This window comes from Cotesia typhae, unplaced genomic scaffold (assembly GCF_013202065.1).
Source record: "Cotesia typhae breed Kobodo isofemale line unplaced genomic scaffold, CoteBio_Ctyphae scaffold_152, whole genome shotgun sequence".
NCBI classification, from domain to species: Eukaryota; Metazoa; Arthropoda; class Insecta; order Hymenoptera; family Braconidae; genus Cotesia; species Cotesia typhae.
The window spans coordinates 5,265,168-5,283,234 of NW_027423776.1; the positions used below are offsets into that span (position 1 = coordinate 5,265,168).

Sequence of the window (18,067 nt, forward strand, 5' to 3'; positions counted from 1 at the left end):
CAGTAAGTCGTGCGTAAACCATGTAACCGTGCGGTCAATGCATTCAAATTTTGCCAACAACCAACAACCTTTTATGATTAATAATAAATAATAATACTTAGATAAAGATTACCCTGATAAGACAATTCAGTTATTTTTTTTTTTCAATTTAATATATACCGTTTACCTTTTGTGTTTTTAACAACAATAAAATTTTATCTAAAGAAAATTTTATCTAGTTTTTAAGACAGTTAGCTCAAAAAATTAATTTAAATTTGAGAAATAATAGATTTATTATACTAAAAAAATTTAAAAGAAATTGCCACTTTTTTAGTAATTCAACAAAATAACTTCCGGTGTTAAAATTACCCGTTATTCATATCCTTGGGGAATAATGATGATAATGTATAACAGGGCGGTGACTGAGAAAAAATATAAAAGTATACCGATGTCCCGTTGACATGAGTTTATTTAGTGATCCTCGATCCCAGTCGTGTCGCTGGGTATGATCATCTTTATTTTTATTTATAGATTTAATTTATCTCAAAGAAGCACCGCCTCACCGCGCCCTTTATTCGCGGACACAATAAATTATTCTTGTACTCAGTCGCAAGTCACAATCATCGGCTATTAATCTCGATAATCGAATCAACATAAGGATTTATTGTAGTTTATATTATGTGAAAGCTCTACTCTCTACGAGGGTTTTATTATTTTCGATCGATTAATTAACTTTGTCTATAGTTCGGGTTTTAATCGTAAGTTATTAAGCCAGATTAGTTTTTTGTTAATTTAATTATTTTTTACGAAGATTACATCAGAATTATCTCGTATTTGTTATTTTTAAATTAAAAATATTTCTTTTTTTTTTTTGTAAATTTTTAATGAAGGAAAAAATTTTTTATCAAGTTGAAAATTTTAATAAAATTGAGCAAATTAATTAAATTTGAAATTTAAACAAAATTTATAAAATTCTTGAAAAAAAATTTTTTTTTAAGTTTAAAAAAATTCTATTTAATTTTTTTCAAATATTTTTACAAACAAATTTAAAAAACCCAAACAAAAATAAATTTTTTATAAAAGACAAAGTTCAAAAACAAAAAAAAAATTTTTTTTCAAATAATTTAACACAATTACAAAAAAAAACTTACTGAAACAAATGGTAAAAATAAAACTTAAATAATTTTTGCAAATGTAGTCAAATCGAAAAAAAAACTCAGGTAGGTCTTGAGGACCACACGTAATTCATGAGAATTTTGTCAACAAGTGAGTGAGTTTAAATTTAAAGTAAGTAAGCTGAAAAGTCTCTTGGGAGACGATCAATTAATTAAGCATGGGCTTACTTGACATTCGATCGATTCGTTTCACCGGCGAACTCTTTATCCTTCGTTGGATTTGGCATTAGCCCTTGCAGACATTGACATTGCTCTATCAACATTTCTCATTCTCTCCTTTATTTATTTACTTCATTGAATTGAGCCTTTTCTTTTTTCCTTTTATTTAATTTCAATTTAATTTATTATTCTTACTTCTTATTTATATTCATTCCGATTCCAATACTAAATGCACCGACTTGATTCGATTTGTCAACTTTTCTCTTTACTTTGCCGGACAGTCGCGACTAGAAGTCAGTCCAAAAAATCCGAGTTTAAAAATCGAATTGAAGGCAGTCGTAAATTCATTGAAGATTTATCTTACAAGACGCCGCCTGACTAATTGACGCACCGAAGATACGCGATTTCACTTTACTTAACTTCGTTAAAAAATATAAATCTTGAGGCAATTCTCAAATCTGCGAGGTATGTATGTTCTCTTTGAGGTATATTCAGCTTAATTTTTGAAAACGGCTCTCAAATAATAATAATGATAATAATCAAGTTAAAAAACATCCGTTATACGTTATCTGACATGTTTGAGCCCGCGTATTTGCTTCCTCGAGAAGGTAAAACGTAAGATGCCTTTAATGAGCCAATTATTTATTAACGTCCACTTGTTTCTTTGTCATACTCACCGCAAGTAAATTTTATAAATCTAACGACTCATTATTCGGTACTAAGAAAATTAAATAACTATTTTTTTCGGCAAACGCTAATTGGAAGTGACGGACAAATTTACTGGGAATTGAGATAAAAACGCTTTTTTTTTTTTTTATCGGAAATTATTTTATCTCCGGTCATTTCAAGCGGGATTGAGTAATCTACGAGATCTCATGATCAATTTGGGTGAGCAAAATTTTTTTATTACTCATAATTATTATTAAAGATCACATTGTTGTTAGTTAGTTTGATCTTTAGAGATTTTTTAACGACTCGAACTGGGTGGAAAAAATTTTATTACGCGTCATTTTACGCAAAATTTAATAACGGATACTCTCTAATTATTACTTGAGCCCAAAAAAATTTTATATCTCGCTGAATTGCGCTTAAATGACAATTTATGAACTCATCTTATTTTTCGACCGTGAAATTTTAACTTTAGTTATTCTTTCAAAGTCTCTTAATGAGCAGTAAAAAATAAACATTATAGGTCATTTCACGCGGAATTTAATAATATATAAGGTCCTACCATCAGTTTTGATATAAAAAATTTTTTGGTACTCAAAACTGGATTTGAACGCTCATATATACACTCGATAATTTTTTGATCTTTTAGAAACTTTACCTTTAATAATTTTTTTCAAACCTTCTATCACTCGAAAAAAATCATTGTTGCACATCATTTTACCCGAAATTCAATAAGCTACAAGACTCACATCAGTTTTTTCATATAAAATCAGTTTTAACCATCTAAACCCTGAAGTTTTTCTAAAAACAAATTTATTAATTATCGAGCGTAATAATTATGATAATAATAATAATATCAGAAGTGAACATATCACCGTTGGATGAATTACATGAAATAAGGAAGAGGAAGCGTACCTCCAGGTCTTAAAGCCCAGCACACATTCCGAGCCGTGGTTGATTGGTTTTCGCGAGAATAAAGAGACGGTGAGCCGCCTTCGCTCTGACTTCAGGTCGAGCCCTCTTATACGTGACTCTCTCCTATCTTTTATTCCACTATCCTACACTTTAACTATAACCAGTCTCATCTCTTCATTCAGGCTACCTTAATATCAGTCCAGTATTAATACCAAATGTATAGTAATAAAAAACACTTTATTTTTATTTATTTACTTCTATTTATACTTCTTCAACCTAAATCTTTTTAGTTGAAACAATAGCCGACAAAAATACCACACAAATAAAACAAATTTCCTCCTCTCTTCTCGTGTCGTCTCTAAAAGGCCTCGGTAATAAACGTAATGGTTAAGGATGTTCTGTTATGTTGATATTGATAATATTAATGGAGCCAAACCAGAAGACAGAGTAGAGTATATGGCTTAAGGCCAGAATAATAATATGAAAAAACACTTGACATACTCTATCTCATCACTTTACTTTTTAAACGTCGTAAAAGATTTTAACGACCCCGTACTATACTTCAACCTCAACCGGCCGTGCAACATTTTTAAAAGACTTTTAGTTAAAATGATCTTATCAATTATTTGAAAAAACTTTTACTTCATAAAAAATGTTTTATTATTTGTTAAATAAATTTTTGTATGCAATATTTTATAAAATAAATTATTTAATTAATTTTTTATTTTAATAATAATAATACAGTGATTTTTTAGAATACTTATTATTATTTCCTTAAAAAAATATTACTCCAATAATTAAAGAATAAAAATAAATTAAAAAATTTTAGAGTTAAAAAATTACCCCCATTTAAAATTGAATGAAAAGAAATTTAAAGTTAATTTTGTTCATCGTTTGTACTGTACTTCAAAAGGTTTTGCAAATCGGAGGACATCAACTTGTGAATGATAATTATCGTGGTTATAAATTACTAACAGAACGGCAAAACCCTTTTGGTTCTCCATTTTTTTTTTTTATTTTTTTATTCATGTCTCCGGCGTCTTAGTTTTGTACTAAATATTTTTTATTTCATCCCGTTTGGTCCAGCGAGAGGATTGCAGGTGATGGTAAAGGGCAGGTGTTTCTTTCAAATGTGATGATGGCATGTAACTTTGCATAACCGCAACGAGTATTTTTGTCGGTTTATGCTTCAATACAAACTTTTCGCGAGACCCAATAAACGCTGAGTTCGTATGAGTCTTATTTTTTAAACCACAAGTCACAAACCACATAAACATCCTCGTGAAAAAAAAAGAACAGAATTTATATAAACAATTATTGTTATTTTTTTTTTTTTTTTTTTTTTTTTTTTCCAAGTCGGTTTACTTTCTAAAGAGACTTCTTCTATGGACATAGTCCATTAGAAGATGGACTGATATAGATGAGTTATATCTGACGTTTGGTGACAGGAGCTTGACATAAGATGACTAGGTAATGGTGTGACTAATTTTCAGGCGAGATAAGTGTATTATTCTAGATTTTTTATAGTTCCAAGGGCAGTTGTCATTTAGATCCATTAGGAATTCATTTTTCACGAGGTTTAGTTTTAAAATTACATAAGCATGACTTTGAATTTTAAGTTTATTATTATCTAAAGTTCAAAGAATGTTTTTTTCCCGATCAATTAAAATATTGCGTCAAAATTACGTCATACATTTAAAAATTTTTTTAATTTCCCATAGCCGATTCATCCATTTAAAAACTGCTAAAAAAAACTTAAAAAATTTATTTAAATCATAATCATAAAAATCGAAAAAAAATCCATTTTCAAAAATTAAAAAAAAAAAAAAAGTTAAATTTTCCAAAATGATTTTTTGTATAAAAATAAAAATTTATATTTTGATTAAATTTTCATTAAAATAAATTTTTATTGTATTTTATTATTATTTTTATTTAAAAAATGAAAGTTTTAATATTTGTGATGTAAATTAGCATTAGATAAATGAATAAATAAATATTATTAGTTCTTAAACCGTTACACACCTGACACGTTAGTTAATACGAAGTAAATAATAAATAAATAATTAGAAACGGTAGATCAGTGTAATAAGATAAATAGATGAAGCATATAAGATTGTAGGGTTTATAAAAGTGTAATGTACCGGTGGACTTATTTTCTTGTGGAAGTAGGGCAGGTCATCACGGGCGTGTTCAAGTCCAATAGCGACCTTCGGCCTCTCCTGCATTTCACGTGTCCATTCTTACTCCTCCATTTATAAATGTACATGCATATATGCATCAAACTTGCACATAATGGTAATAGTTATTCTTGTATAAAAGAAAAGGATGCAAGTTACTCAAATTCAAAAGTGTATTATGCTTTGCTGAGGAATATACCGCTAGGGTCCATGGACCACGACGTCTGGTATATATTACTATTACTATATATTACTATACTGGAGATTTCAAATGGCATTGCTAGCCTACATACTTCTTCCTCCTCACTACTATACCGTCTACGAGTATGCTTCTATTTGACTCTAAAACTGTATAGCAGTAATGTATACTAACTCTACTCCCGCTGGGTAGGGTGATTGTATTATCGCAGATCACTGCCGTTCTCGTGAGCCAAAGTATCAAGAGGTAATAAATCCTACCTGACTGTCTTTTTACTCTGCTCAAGATTACTTTTTTAAGTCTTCATACTTTCAAATGCTTACACCCTTACTTTTACTCTAACGGCGTTCATAATCCTCGAGAACTTTGAATTTTTAGACAAAATTTGGATTTTATTTAATCTGTAACAAAATGCACTAATCTGCAGGAATTTTTTTAAAGGAAAAATGAGAAATTTCAAAGCTTAAAAAAATCCGTGCTTTGAAATTTTTTACTATTCATACTTTTAAAAGTAGTGGCTTTTTTTTTTAATCCTTAAGAAATTTTTTTAGTAAAATTTTAATCTTTGAAGGATTTAAAAAGACATAAGACAAATTTTGTAGTTAAAAAATTTAATTCTTTTGACAAAAAATTATTTTTTTAGTCAGAGAAATTATTAAAAAAGTTTTTCATGATTTTTCTATTTTAATTGGACTAAAAATTTTTTATGCCAGTTTTCTTCTTTAAAAATTTCCGATACAATAAATAGAGAACATTTAACAATTTTTTATAATTTTTTTCTAACTGAACTAATTATAAAAAAAATAAAAACAAAAAATTTACTTGTAAAGAATTTAAAGAACAAGTATCGTTTTGAAAATTTTAAAACAAAATTTTTTCTTGAAAAAATTATCCAACTACACGGAAAGAACAAGATGACACTGGATATCATCCCAGATTATACTCAGTGATATCTGTGGTGAAAAAAAATTTCAGGTAGTAGCTAAGAAATCCAGATTATACTCCGTGATATCTGGATAATACTCATTGTTATCTTGATTATACTCATTATAATCTGGATTATACTAGCTACTATCTGAAATTTTTTTTCACTCAGTATAACCTAGGATGATATCCAGTGTAATCTTCTTCTTACCGTGTACTTTGTATTTAAAAACTTATTTAGATTTTTATGCTCACCCCCCCCCCCCCAAATATTTCATTCTTTAAACTAATGAATTTCAATAAAAAAAATTTTCATTAAAAAAAAATCTAACTAAACTCTTCTTATTTTTTGTTACAGGTGAGTCAATCATAAACTTCATGATCGCTTACAAGATCTCAGTACTACTGAGTCATGATAGATAAGCAACAGGGGGTAAAGTATTGATATTAGCATTAGTATTAGTTTTCGTTATTAGACTTACTCTTGCCGTGGAAACTATCAAGCATCAATAGAAGATAGGTATAGTACTACACCTTTGGTCCTATTAATAACTATAATGACTATGATAATGATAAGATGACGAGAGTAAATCCCGATGATAGATGAATGTGTATACTGTTAATACACAACAAAAATAAATTAAAAGTTAATGTAATATTAAATAGACGTCGTAAGTGTCTACAGTTTGAAAAGCTACTATAGATACTGATCTTGGCGTTACAAAAAATCATATTTATATTATATTATAAACATAAAAGAGACCGATATTTAAATGATCCATCAAAGGCCTTACTAATTATAATTTATAATTATGGCGTAAAGTGACAGTCAGCGGACACTTTAATTTTACTCTAATTAAATCATCTATTTTTTTTTTTTTTTTTTACATTAACTTTTATAACTTATAAATAACAATTTTTATAAATGAAAAATAATTAATAATAAAATAAAAGTACACATAAATTATATTCATATATTTCGAATATTTATCATGAGAACAGTTATAATAATGGGTGTGGTACAAAACTCCCACGCGAATTGAAATAGCAAGATATAATGCTAGTATTCGACACCTTGAGATTATATATATAATAAATAAAAATAAAAAATTACTCAAGTTGTTAAGTGTTGGTATATCTAACTCCATAAAAACTGTCTAATATACCATCGAGAATATAGAATACAGAATACACCATTGAGAGTGAACTAAATCTCGACTATCTGATTTCTCCTGAATGCACATTCACTACTCACATTCACATTTACATACACTATAAATATGCCCAAGAAATGTAGACACACCTGGATATATTCTGTACACCGTATACGTTTGTCTATCTACTTTGACTCTGACTATGACTCTAACTCTAAGCTCGACGATACATCCGTGCAAGTGGAGCAAATGCAAATGTTAGTAAATAGTAAATAGTTGAGAAAAAAATTTAATAGTCCCCTGGATACGCGGATCCGAGTCAGCGTCGTGAAACCAAGATTTAAATTAAATAATAATAGAACGGTGGATTGAGGATTGAATTGGAGGAATTGTATCTGAACCGAGAGAAGAAATGTGGGTGTGGTAATTGGTAAATCAGATGACTTTATTGGAAAGTAGTTTATTTTTATTTTAGAATAAATTTTTTTTATTTGGTTTCAGGTGAGAGAAATTATAAAGAAAATTTTTTTATTAAAAAAAATTGAAAAATTTTATTTTTCACTAATGAATTGAAAAATTAAAAAAAAAGTTTGATCCAAAATTATTAATTTCATATTTTTTTTTTAATTGAAAAAATAAAATTTTTTTAATGATTTTTTGTATTGTTAAAAATTTTTCTCTGATTTTTATTTATTTAAGTATTTAAAAAAACTTAATCAAAATTCTCTTCTTGTTAGAAGTGAATTTTATCTAAAAATTATTATTTAATTTCATTAAAGAAATAAATGAAGTTTCATAATAACTGGAATAAAAAATTTTGATTTTTTCTAATTTAACTACAAAATTTTATTTTTTCAAAAAGTACAAACCATTTGACAATTTAAAAAATTTTTTTAAAGTAATCTAATCTCAAAAAAAATTCTCTAAATCCCTAAAACTTTATCACACATTCTAATCAATTCATTGATAAAATTAATTTATCTCAGCCTAAACAAACCTAAACTACCAAAACTAAATTACCCCCCACATAATAAAAAAAAACATATAAATCTAAAAACGTCGTGTATTTTAAAAGCTTACATTAATTTAGTTTTATTGTTTAACCTGCATTCGGACCTTCACTTGTACGGGCGCGTCTCTTTATCCCGTAGTAACGGTCCAGCTCTATATCTACAAACATATACATAAACATACACTAGAATCTAGAGAGCATAGACTAGTGAGCTTAAGACTCAACTCCCATCTCATCGGATCGCATCTCCTTAATGCTGGGCCTCACACACCCACCAAGACGGCCGCCGTGAGATGAACACGTGGGGCCCTTTCTCTTGCACAAGAGTACAAGCACAAGTATGAGTCGATTGTTTTTATTTAAAACTTATATGGCCTCTATTGAACTTGCATTTAACCATCCATTAAATCTCCAGCTGCTTTCCATACTTATTTCATTTTATAATAAAAGGAATTACTAATGAATAAATAAATAAATATATAAATAATTGTTAGTGGTAATTAATTGTTGCTGTTGAAAACATTTTAATTCAAAGCTTTTATTTATTTATTTATTTTTTATACGAGGACGAGGATAATTTCAACTTGAATTTGAATGTACAAAATAATTATTTTAATTGACAATAAATAAATAATGGGCTGAAGGATCGGTAACGATGAGATTTAACTACAGAGACTCTCAGGCTGCAAGACTGCAAGATTGCAAGACTGGAACATAACAAGAACGGAATAATAAGTAATAATATATGGCGATCGAAAAATTAAGGGAGATGAACGGAATAAAACAGTACCTGGAGAAGGCGTGCCCCTTAACGATGCAACTAAGAGATATCGCATCTTCACGCTGTCCTCAAGTCTCAAGTGTTGTATCAATGTGTGTATATATGTGCTTATATTTATATTCTTGTGTCCAAAGCCTATCTTGAGATCGGAAGTGATATCCTCGCGTCTTTAAGTCATCGCGTCCTCTTATTCGCGTAAGTGCGCGATCGCGTGCATAACTAATATTCATTAAATTACAGTCGCTGATATTTCCTGTTAGCATTTAAAAATAAAAAATAAAAAAAGGTGAGAGGTTCTTTTTGCTAAAAAATCTCCTTTTTTCAGAAAATTGTTTGGCTAAATTAATTGTCATGTTTGGGATAAATTATTGATGTAAAGTTAGGAGTAACGGTCGTGGATTTAATTTTGATTCAAATAATCAGGCAATTAGATGAGAAATATAAATATCTTTATAATTTTATAAAATTCCTTTTTTTATAGTCTAAAAATTCGTAGGATTTTTTAAAGAAATTTATGGTGAAGTCCTAGATCGTAAATTACGAAAAAATAATTTTGAATTTGAAAGTCAAGTGTTGCGGAACTCGTTGAGAATTCTTGGTTTTTTTTTTTTGTTTTACTGTAAGTTTAAATGGACAATGAAAGGTTCCGTAAAAATGGTAACAGAGCCGCACCTAAAACGGCGAGAAATCTGATCGTAAAATCCTTGTACTTAAAACGCTATATATTCAGATTCTTTGGTCTCCTATCAACACCATCAAGTTCAGTTACTTGATCATTAAAGCTAAAGTTATTTTAGAAATAATTTAATTAAAATAATTATGAATTAATTTTTAATGATTGTTAAATTTTTTTAAAATAAATTTCACGGTTTTCATACTTGAAACTGAGTTTAAAGAGTGAAAAAAAATTTTCTCTTAAAAACTGATAAGTGGGTCTTGAAGCTTATTAAATTCCGCGTAAAATGATGTGCAATAATAATTATTTTCGAGTATTAGAAGGTTTGAAAAAAATTGTTAGAGGTAAAATTTCTAAAAGCTCAAAAAAACACCGGATGTATATACGAACGTTCAAATCCAGTTTTGTGTACTAAAAAATTTTTTTTTATCAAAACTGATAACACTACTCATTAGGCCATTGAATACCGCTTAAAATGACTTATAACAATTATTTTTTTCCATTGTTTACAGGCCTTAAAAAAATTGTTAAACTATCCCACATTTGAATAATGTTCCTCTCAAACATAAAACTCTCATCTGAGAACAAAAACTAAATTCTTGAGCGTCAGTCACTCAATCTTGATCCGGGATTTGCTTTTATATCTTGCAAAATACTAAACACAAGCACAAGTACAAGTACAACGAATACGCACTTGCAGTAATGGTAATCGATCAGCTTAGATCACTGAGCAGCCGATCGATCACTCAGTCATTTAATTCTTTACATGTCAGCTCAAGATTCCCATCGGTAGCCAATTAATCGAGGTAATTTACTCGCGCCTCCAATACTTATAAGCCAAATAAATTCTATTAGTGAATTTAAATATTTATTTCAAAATAACAAATGGCTCTTAAATGTATAAATAGATAATAAATAGTTTGTCGAGTTACCGGTTTCAAAGATTCTGTTATATTATGCAAATCAGTCTTTTGACGCCCCCGGACTAATTACGGGCTTAAAAATTTATGTGTACATTAAATTAAGTACGGATAAAATGTCTGATACCCTTAATGAGTTATCAAGATCAAAAATTAATAATAATAATAGTAATAATAATAAATTAATTATTTGTATTAACTCCGTACCATCTTACATCAATTTCAGTGTTATATTTTTTGTTGTTTAATTTACATATCGTGCGACATAACAACATAAAAAGTACAGCGTGCATACATGTGAATTTTTTTTATCAAAAGCTTGTTCTTTATCTAACATAAGATACTGATTAATTTACACTATCGATATCGACTTTTATTGGAACATTAGTCAACGCTACTTTCTCTGTGCTTCTGTGCTTTTTACACCGCACCCAGAACCAGATTTTATTAGCTTATAGATTCAACGCTAATAACACTAAAAATAATTTTGTGATTTTATTATCCAATTAAAGCGAAGAAAGTTTAAAACAAATAAAATATATTTTATTAACTATAGCTAATTAGTAAAAGTACAAATTTTTTAAATAAATTTCTTCGACAGTAAAGACAATACTGTATATATGACAGAAAAAAAATTTTGTGCTGTAATATAGAGCCCAATTATATTAAACCGTTGTTCAGAAAGCAGCCGCAAAAGGGTAGAAATTTTCCAGAACGAGAACGTGTCTTCGATTCTCTTCTTTCTCTCAGTTATTTATTTACGTGTGTTTGCGCAGATCGATCCACGTTTGAGTTTAATAGCCTGAGAATACCGCTACAACATCTTATCCGTGTTCTTCCGTGGCCCTTAATCAAGACACTGCATCAGAGTTTTAGATTAAGAAGAAATCCTTTGATGTTTGATCAATTTTTAAACTAAAAATTTCGTTTTATATTTTTATTGAATATGTTCAGAATTATTTTTCAAAATTTTATTAATTTCTACGACTCTTTAACTTAAATTCACTTTTTATGAATACTGCGTTCATTTAATTTTTTTGGAAAAAATTTTTAGTCTAGAAAAATTACCTGATGAATCAATTGTATTATTTTTTAAAAATATTTTTATTTAACTTTCAAATAAAAATAAAATTACAAAATATAATATTCTTGAATAGTTTATTAATTCTATAAATTTTTTCCGTGACATTTTCCATTTAATTATTGTAATTGATCCTGTAATTTCAATTTTTAAAACATTTCAAAAGTCTCCAAACTATCTATATTGTGATCAAAAAATAATTAAAACAAATTTTTTTTTTTCCATATAAAATTTGTAATTTTCACAAAACACAGTAACGATTAAAAAAATTTTTTTAAAAATAAAATAAATATAACACCAACCCAATTAGTCAATTAAAAATCTGATTCGATTACGATTATTAATTATCGTAATTAAAAGTTCCCTGAACCTCAAATTTTTTTCCCCAGCCTCCAGTCTGGATCAGGGATGTAATGTCGTTAACGAGATACTACACTGCTTTTCTAATTTAAGTCCTCGATGTTATAAGACTAGTCCATCCCTATCCCTACACTAGTAGGTGTTTGTATCTTATTGACACCGTGGTATTCTATATACGTATATATATATATATATATATATATATATATATATATATATATATATATATATATATATATATATATATCTGTAGGTGAATATGTAAGTTAGACACGCGACTAGCTTGTGTACACTTTATCAAAGCAACTCTCGGCTTGTGCTTTGCTAAAGGTACACATGGCAATAGATTACAATTATCCGAACATGAGGCGGACAGTCTTGGGCCTTGCCTCGGTCAAGGTGGGTTTTGGTCTTGGGGTTTTATTTAACGTGACGAGTTTAACAGCGACGCTACGTATACGGGGTGAGAAGTGAGAACGGAAAATTATAGTTTCTAACGTGGGAGTTTAACTTGCTTGTACTGGAACATCGCTTTTACTTGTACAATGTACATAACATCTATTTGAATATTTTCCACCCGGGATTTTTATATTGTCTAAGATATTTATTAATGGGCTGGAGCTGGATTATTATAAATTTTACTTTATGTTTAATTATTTTTTTTTGTCTGCTGGCTTGTCTCAGGATCTCTCGTGATGCTAGATTATTGGTAATAAATAGATTGAATTACTTGATAATATTCAAGGATTTTATGCAGGAATCATAAAAAAATTGCGTGGGTTTAAATTATGGGAATTTATTTAAAAGACTTTTAACTGCGATTTGGAATAATTAAATTTTTTTTTTGATAAAGTAAAAAACGGGTATTATAGATCATAAAATTCTGAGTGAAATTATGTGTAATAATAATAATTTTTTTGATACATTTGTCTAAAAAAAAATTATTAAAAATTCAGATTAAAATAACTTTTTGATGATTATTGACTTTTAATTGAGATTTTTTATGATAAAAAAATTTTTTTTTTTTTTTGAAAAAATTTAAATTTATTATTACACTTGATTTAATTCAGAGTATAATTATATATAACACTAATTTTTTGGATAAATGAAAGTCTTTAAAAAAAATTATTCTTAAAATTTAGGTTGAAAAGACTATAATTAATTTTTTTCATGATTTTTGACTTATAATTGAGATTTAAGATTGAAAAAAATTTTTTTTAGCCACAATCAAAATTTATTATTATACTTTATTGAATTCTTAGTATAATTATGTGTAATAATAGTTTTTAACATCAATAAGTCTTGAAAAAAAATTTCTCCAAAATGAACTGTTACGATTTCATAACTTTTGCTTGAAAATTGAAATTTGAGGTTGTGAAAAACTTTTTTTTAGCCAAAATGAAAAACAGTAATTATAGTTAACTTAATTCCGAGTGAAAGTACATACAATAATAATTTTTTCAATTCATTAAAGTCTAGAAAAAAAATAGTTAAAAACAAAACCTAGGTTAAAAAAACTAGAATTAATTTTTTATATTGACATAAAGAGACTATTAAAAAAACCAACAAGTTAAAGAAAAATTCCCACCGATTGAATAATTAATTACTATCTAAACAACAAAAGAAATCACAAAGACAGATTGCGTGTTTGAAACAAGGAAGTCATTGAAATGAATAGAATTTAACCAAAGTAATAAGTTATATATTATATATTAAACAAAAAAAAAAACCCATTCAACTAACAGAGATCCTTATTGTTTTTTATGGGAGTTCAATTATTGAGATCGTAAATCATAATAAGATAATAGAGCAGAGCAAATAAAAAAACATACAATTGATTGAAGGAAATGAAAATTTGCTAGACATGAAAAGACCCAGAAACAGAAAGGGAAGCCGGAAGTCTCGACTCCCGCGCCAAGCAAAACAGGAAGACTCTCAATTAAGTGAATTTATTTGATACCGGATGCGGTGTGTTGAGTTTTGCTGGTGGAAATTCGCATCCCTTTAATTTTAAAGCCCTTCCAGTCGAAATTCACTCTTTATTAGTTCATCCACTCGTCGGTTAATTACTTTTAGATTTATTGTTATCGACAATTACTCGTATATACAGGCGTCGGTTTAATTACACTGGTATAAAAATAAGTATCGCTGTTATTAAGTATTATAAAAGTAAAATGGCATCGAGTATTATTGCGCAATGATGGCTAACTTGTATTTACTCGATTTAATTCGAAATTGAACCAGTAGAAAAATAAATTGAGCGAATGCGTGGGCATTCTTACATCATAAGAATATTGCTTTGATTTACTACCGGCTGGGTCTTTAATCTCCAACACTTGTTAAAAATAATTTAATTTTTAATTCACTAAAAATTTTTGCTTTGAATTTAAAGATTGGCAATTAAAAAAGTAAGGTAGAAAAAAATGAAACAATCATCAGATTGTTTGAATTAAATCCAATTAAATAAATAGCTGATATATTATTGACATTGTCACTAATTGTACGTGAAATCAGTATGTCTGACCCGTGTCCTGGTAATCGAGGCCAATTAGCAAAGTATCAAGATGCTGATGCTCGTCACGACCGAGAATTTAATCTCGAAAAATTTTAATTAAAACGTGGAACTATTTTGCTTTGGAAGTTATTCAGTTATTTTAATTTAAGTTTTTTGTTTCATCTTTTACTAAAAATCGGCGGTTATATAAAGAGAAAAAAAAAACTGCTTTAAGAGTAATATCATTGATCTAAGAATACAATTATTTTGAAGAAAATTAGTTGTCTTCGTTTATTTATTTAAGAATTTTTTATGACAAATAAAAATCGGAGAGTTGTTTTTTTAAGTCTTAGCTACTTCAAAATTCTTCTATCTTGTAAACAATAACAGATACGAAAAAAATTGATAAGGACTTTTCTTATAGTAAATAAGATTCTCTAAAAAAATTTTTTTATAATTTTTTTGTATTTTCAATATTTAACTCAAGATTTTGATTTTTAAGTCTATGAGTATTATTATTGTAATTTACACCAAAAAAATTTAGCAACCTAAAAATTCAAATATATTATAAGCGATAAGAGATACGAAAAAATTAATGAAGACCTTTTTTGTAGAAAATTAAACTCTCCATAAAAAAAGTTTGTTACAATTTTTGCGTATCTCCAAGTATTTATACTAATAAAAATTCAACTTAGATCAAAAATAAAAATCTTAAAGCAACATTATTTTATTTTGTAAATTTTAAGAAAATTTTTTTTTTTTTATTTTTTTGCTGAAGTAATTATTTGTGCATTTTGTATTTTTTATGTTGATACTGCCATTCTAATACGTCGTATCCCACAAAATTTGACAAATTGACTTTTTTTGAAAAATAGAATCATAACAATATTTAATTACTATTTTTAAATAAATATTTTTGTCAGTCGAATCCCATTTAATCAATGTTAAAAATGAATCTCTTGCATCTCTATAGACCTGTATGCTAGAAATAAATAAATAAATAAAGTACATGATATCACCGCTTTTAACATTAACGCATCAATTGCTAATTAAATTAAAATATTAAACAATAGTAAACTTGAAAAATGAAAAATAAGAGCTTTAAAAGCGAGATATAAACATTAATATTAAGTATCTCGCTCAGAAGATTATTATATAATAATTTTTCGATTAGTTCCATAGCGAGCGTGAGAGGTGTCTCGAAGAACGTATGACGAGCCCACGCAACCTATTTACTTCATACGAACATGACAGTTTCAATTGTTAGCCGGAAACCTTCACTTCAACTGCTTCATTCTCATCTTTATCTCCAACATACAACACTCTAGACTCTAGACTCTACACACGCTAGGATACTAGTTTATTTAACAACCTTTTTTACCTCTCTTAACAGTATATCTATCTATCTATTTATTTATTCGTCTCTTTCTTTCTTGTTACTTGTAAAATTGGTTTATTATATTTTATATTATACTACAGAAAGAGCATAGCATGTTTCTTTGAGGTTTCAGCGGCCCCATCCCGACTTCATAGTCAACAATGTGTAGGGCATAGTAAAGAGAATGAAATATCTCCAGTCTTTAATATAAGTTTTGTAAGTTGAGAGAAGAGATACATACTTGCCGACGAAATTAGCATACGAATACGTTTGTATTATTGCTCACAATCAGTTATCTCTCTTTTTCTCCTAGCTTATGCTTGTATTACTGTTAGTGCGTTTAGTTACATTACAGATGAGTATGGGTATGAGAGGATATTGTGAGATATGTAAATGTATAAAACGCCGTTGAATTATTTAAATATCTAGGCAAGGGACCACCAAGAAATTTTTAAAAATGCTGACTCTAAATAAATTGCATTGTTTTTTTTCTACTCTGATGAACTGATTTGTTTTTCGATAAAAACGGGGATTTTTTTAGAAAACTATTAGAAATATGAAAAAATTACAAGTTAATTTCTTAAAAAAAAGTTTTTCCGTATTTTTAATATTTAATCCAAAATTGTAATTTTAACATTTGAACAATGTTATTATCTTGATTTACACCAAAAAAATTTTTAACAATTTTAAAATTCTCAATTTTTAAATCTCAATTTTGATTTTAAAGTTTAAAAAGTATTTTTATTAAAATTTACACCAAAAAAATTCTTACTGACTTTAAAATTCGTATATCTTATAAATGATAAGAGATATGATAAAATTGACTAAATTTTTTTTTGTAGAGAATTAAATTTCCTTTAAAAAAGGACTCTTGCAATTTTTCATTAAAACCAATACTTACCACTCTAAAAGCTTTATAAATGTAAAAAGAGTCAAAAAGAAATATAAATGGTTGGTTTTTATGACGAAATTATAAATGATAATTATTTTTCAGGTTACACGGGAACGCAGTGTGAGATCGACATCGATGAATGCGCAACGAACCCCTGCCTGAACAACGGAGTATGCACAGACTTGGTGAATTCATTTAAATGTGACTGCGCGAAAGGATTCGCGGGATCGCATTGTCAGATAAACATAGACGATTGTGCGTCAGCGCCTTGCAAAAACGGTGGCACATGCCAGGACTCGATAGCCAAATACACATGTGAATGTCCGCCAGGATTCACCGGAGCCTCTTGTGAAACGAATATCAATGACTGCCAGTCGAATCCATGTCACAGCGGGACCTGCATCGACGGAGAGAACTCATTTACCTGCAGCTGTTTCCCCGGTTTCACTGGGAAACTCTGTCAAACCCAGATTGATGAATGCGAGAGTAATCCTTGTCAGTTCGGTGGTAGATGCGAGGATAGAATAAACGGATACCAGTGCATATGTCGCCCTGGTACCTCCGGCACTAATTGCGAAATCAATGTCAATGAGTGCTACAGTAATCCTTGCAGAAATGGCGCCAGGTGCATCGACGGCATCAACAGGTTTGTATTTTTACCTTTTTCAATCCCGTCAATTTTATTCTAATCAATCTAGATTATCATTATAAAATTATTTTATTTTCAATATAAATATTAATAATTCCCCCTGACTATAATTATTATTCACGAATCCTCAATTAACTTTTGACTAATCAAAGCTTCTTATGCGCTTTTTTTTTTTTCAATTCATCGTCATATCACTACTCGAGAAGCAATCGGATGCCTGGTCTAGGATGGTACGTAATGTTTGAAACGAGAGTGTTCCAGAGTGTGTTTTTATTTTTCACGTGTTTTTTTTTAAATGCTTTTTAGTTTTTGATTTTTCACCCTCACGGCTGCACCTGTATTTTTTTTTTTTTTTTTTTTTCGTTTTTAGCCTCTAATTTAAATAGTGGAGTTGTGGATAAATATTGTTGATTTTTTTAATAATTATTTAATTTCTTAATTTTAGAAAAAAATTTTAATATTTTTTTTTAACT

General features: G+C 28.4%; 1 protein-coding gene across 3 annotated transcripts in view; it reads left to right on the plus strand.

The window, feature by feature from the left end:
- Positions 1–18,067, plus strand: part of N (neurogenic locus Notch protein) — a 137,548-nt gene that overhangs the window by 113,404 nt on the left and 6,077 nt on the right. For 2 of the 3 annotated variants that reach the window (XM_074255991.1, XM_074255993.1), the window contains 2 exons: positions 17,048–17,591; positions 17,801–17,824. In XM_074255991.1, coding sequence (XP_074112092.1) covers positions 17,048–17,591; positions 17,801–17,824 — 568 coding nt within the window. The remainder of the gene's footprint in view (positions 1–17,047; positions 17,592–17,800; positions 17,825–18,067) is intronic. The other variant, XM_074255992.1, reaches the window with a different exon arrangement.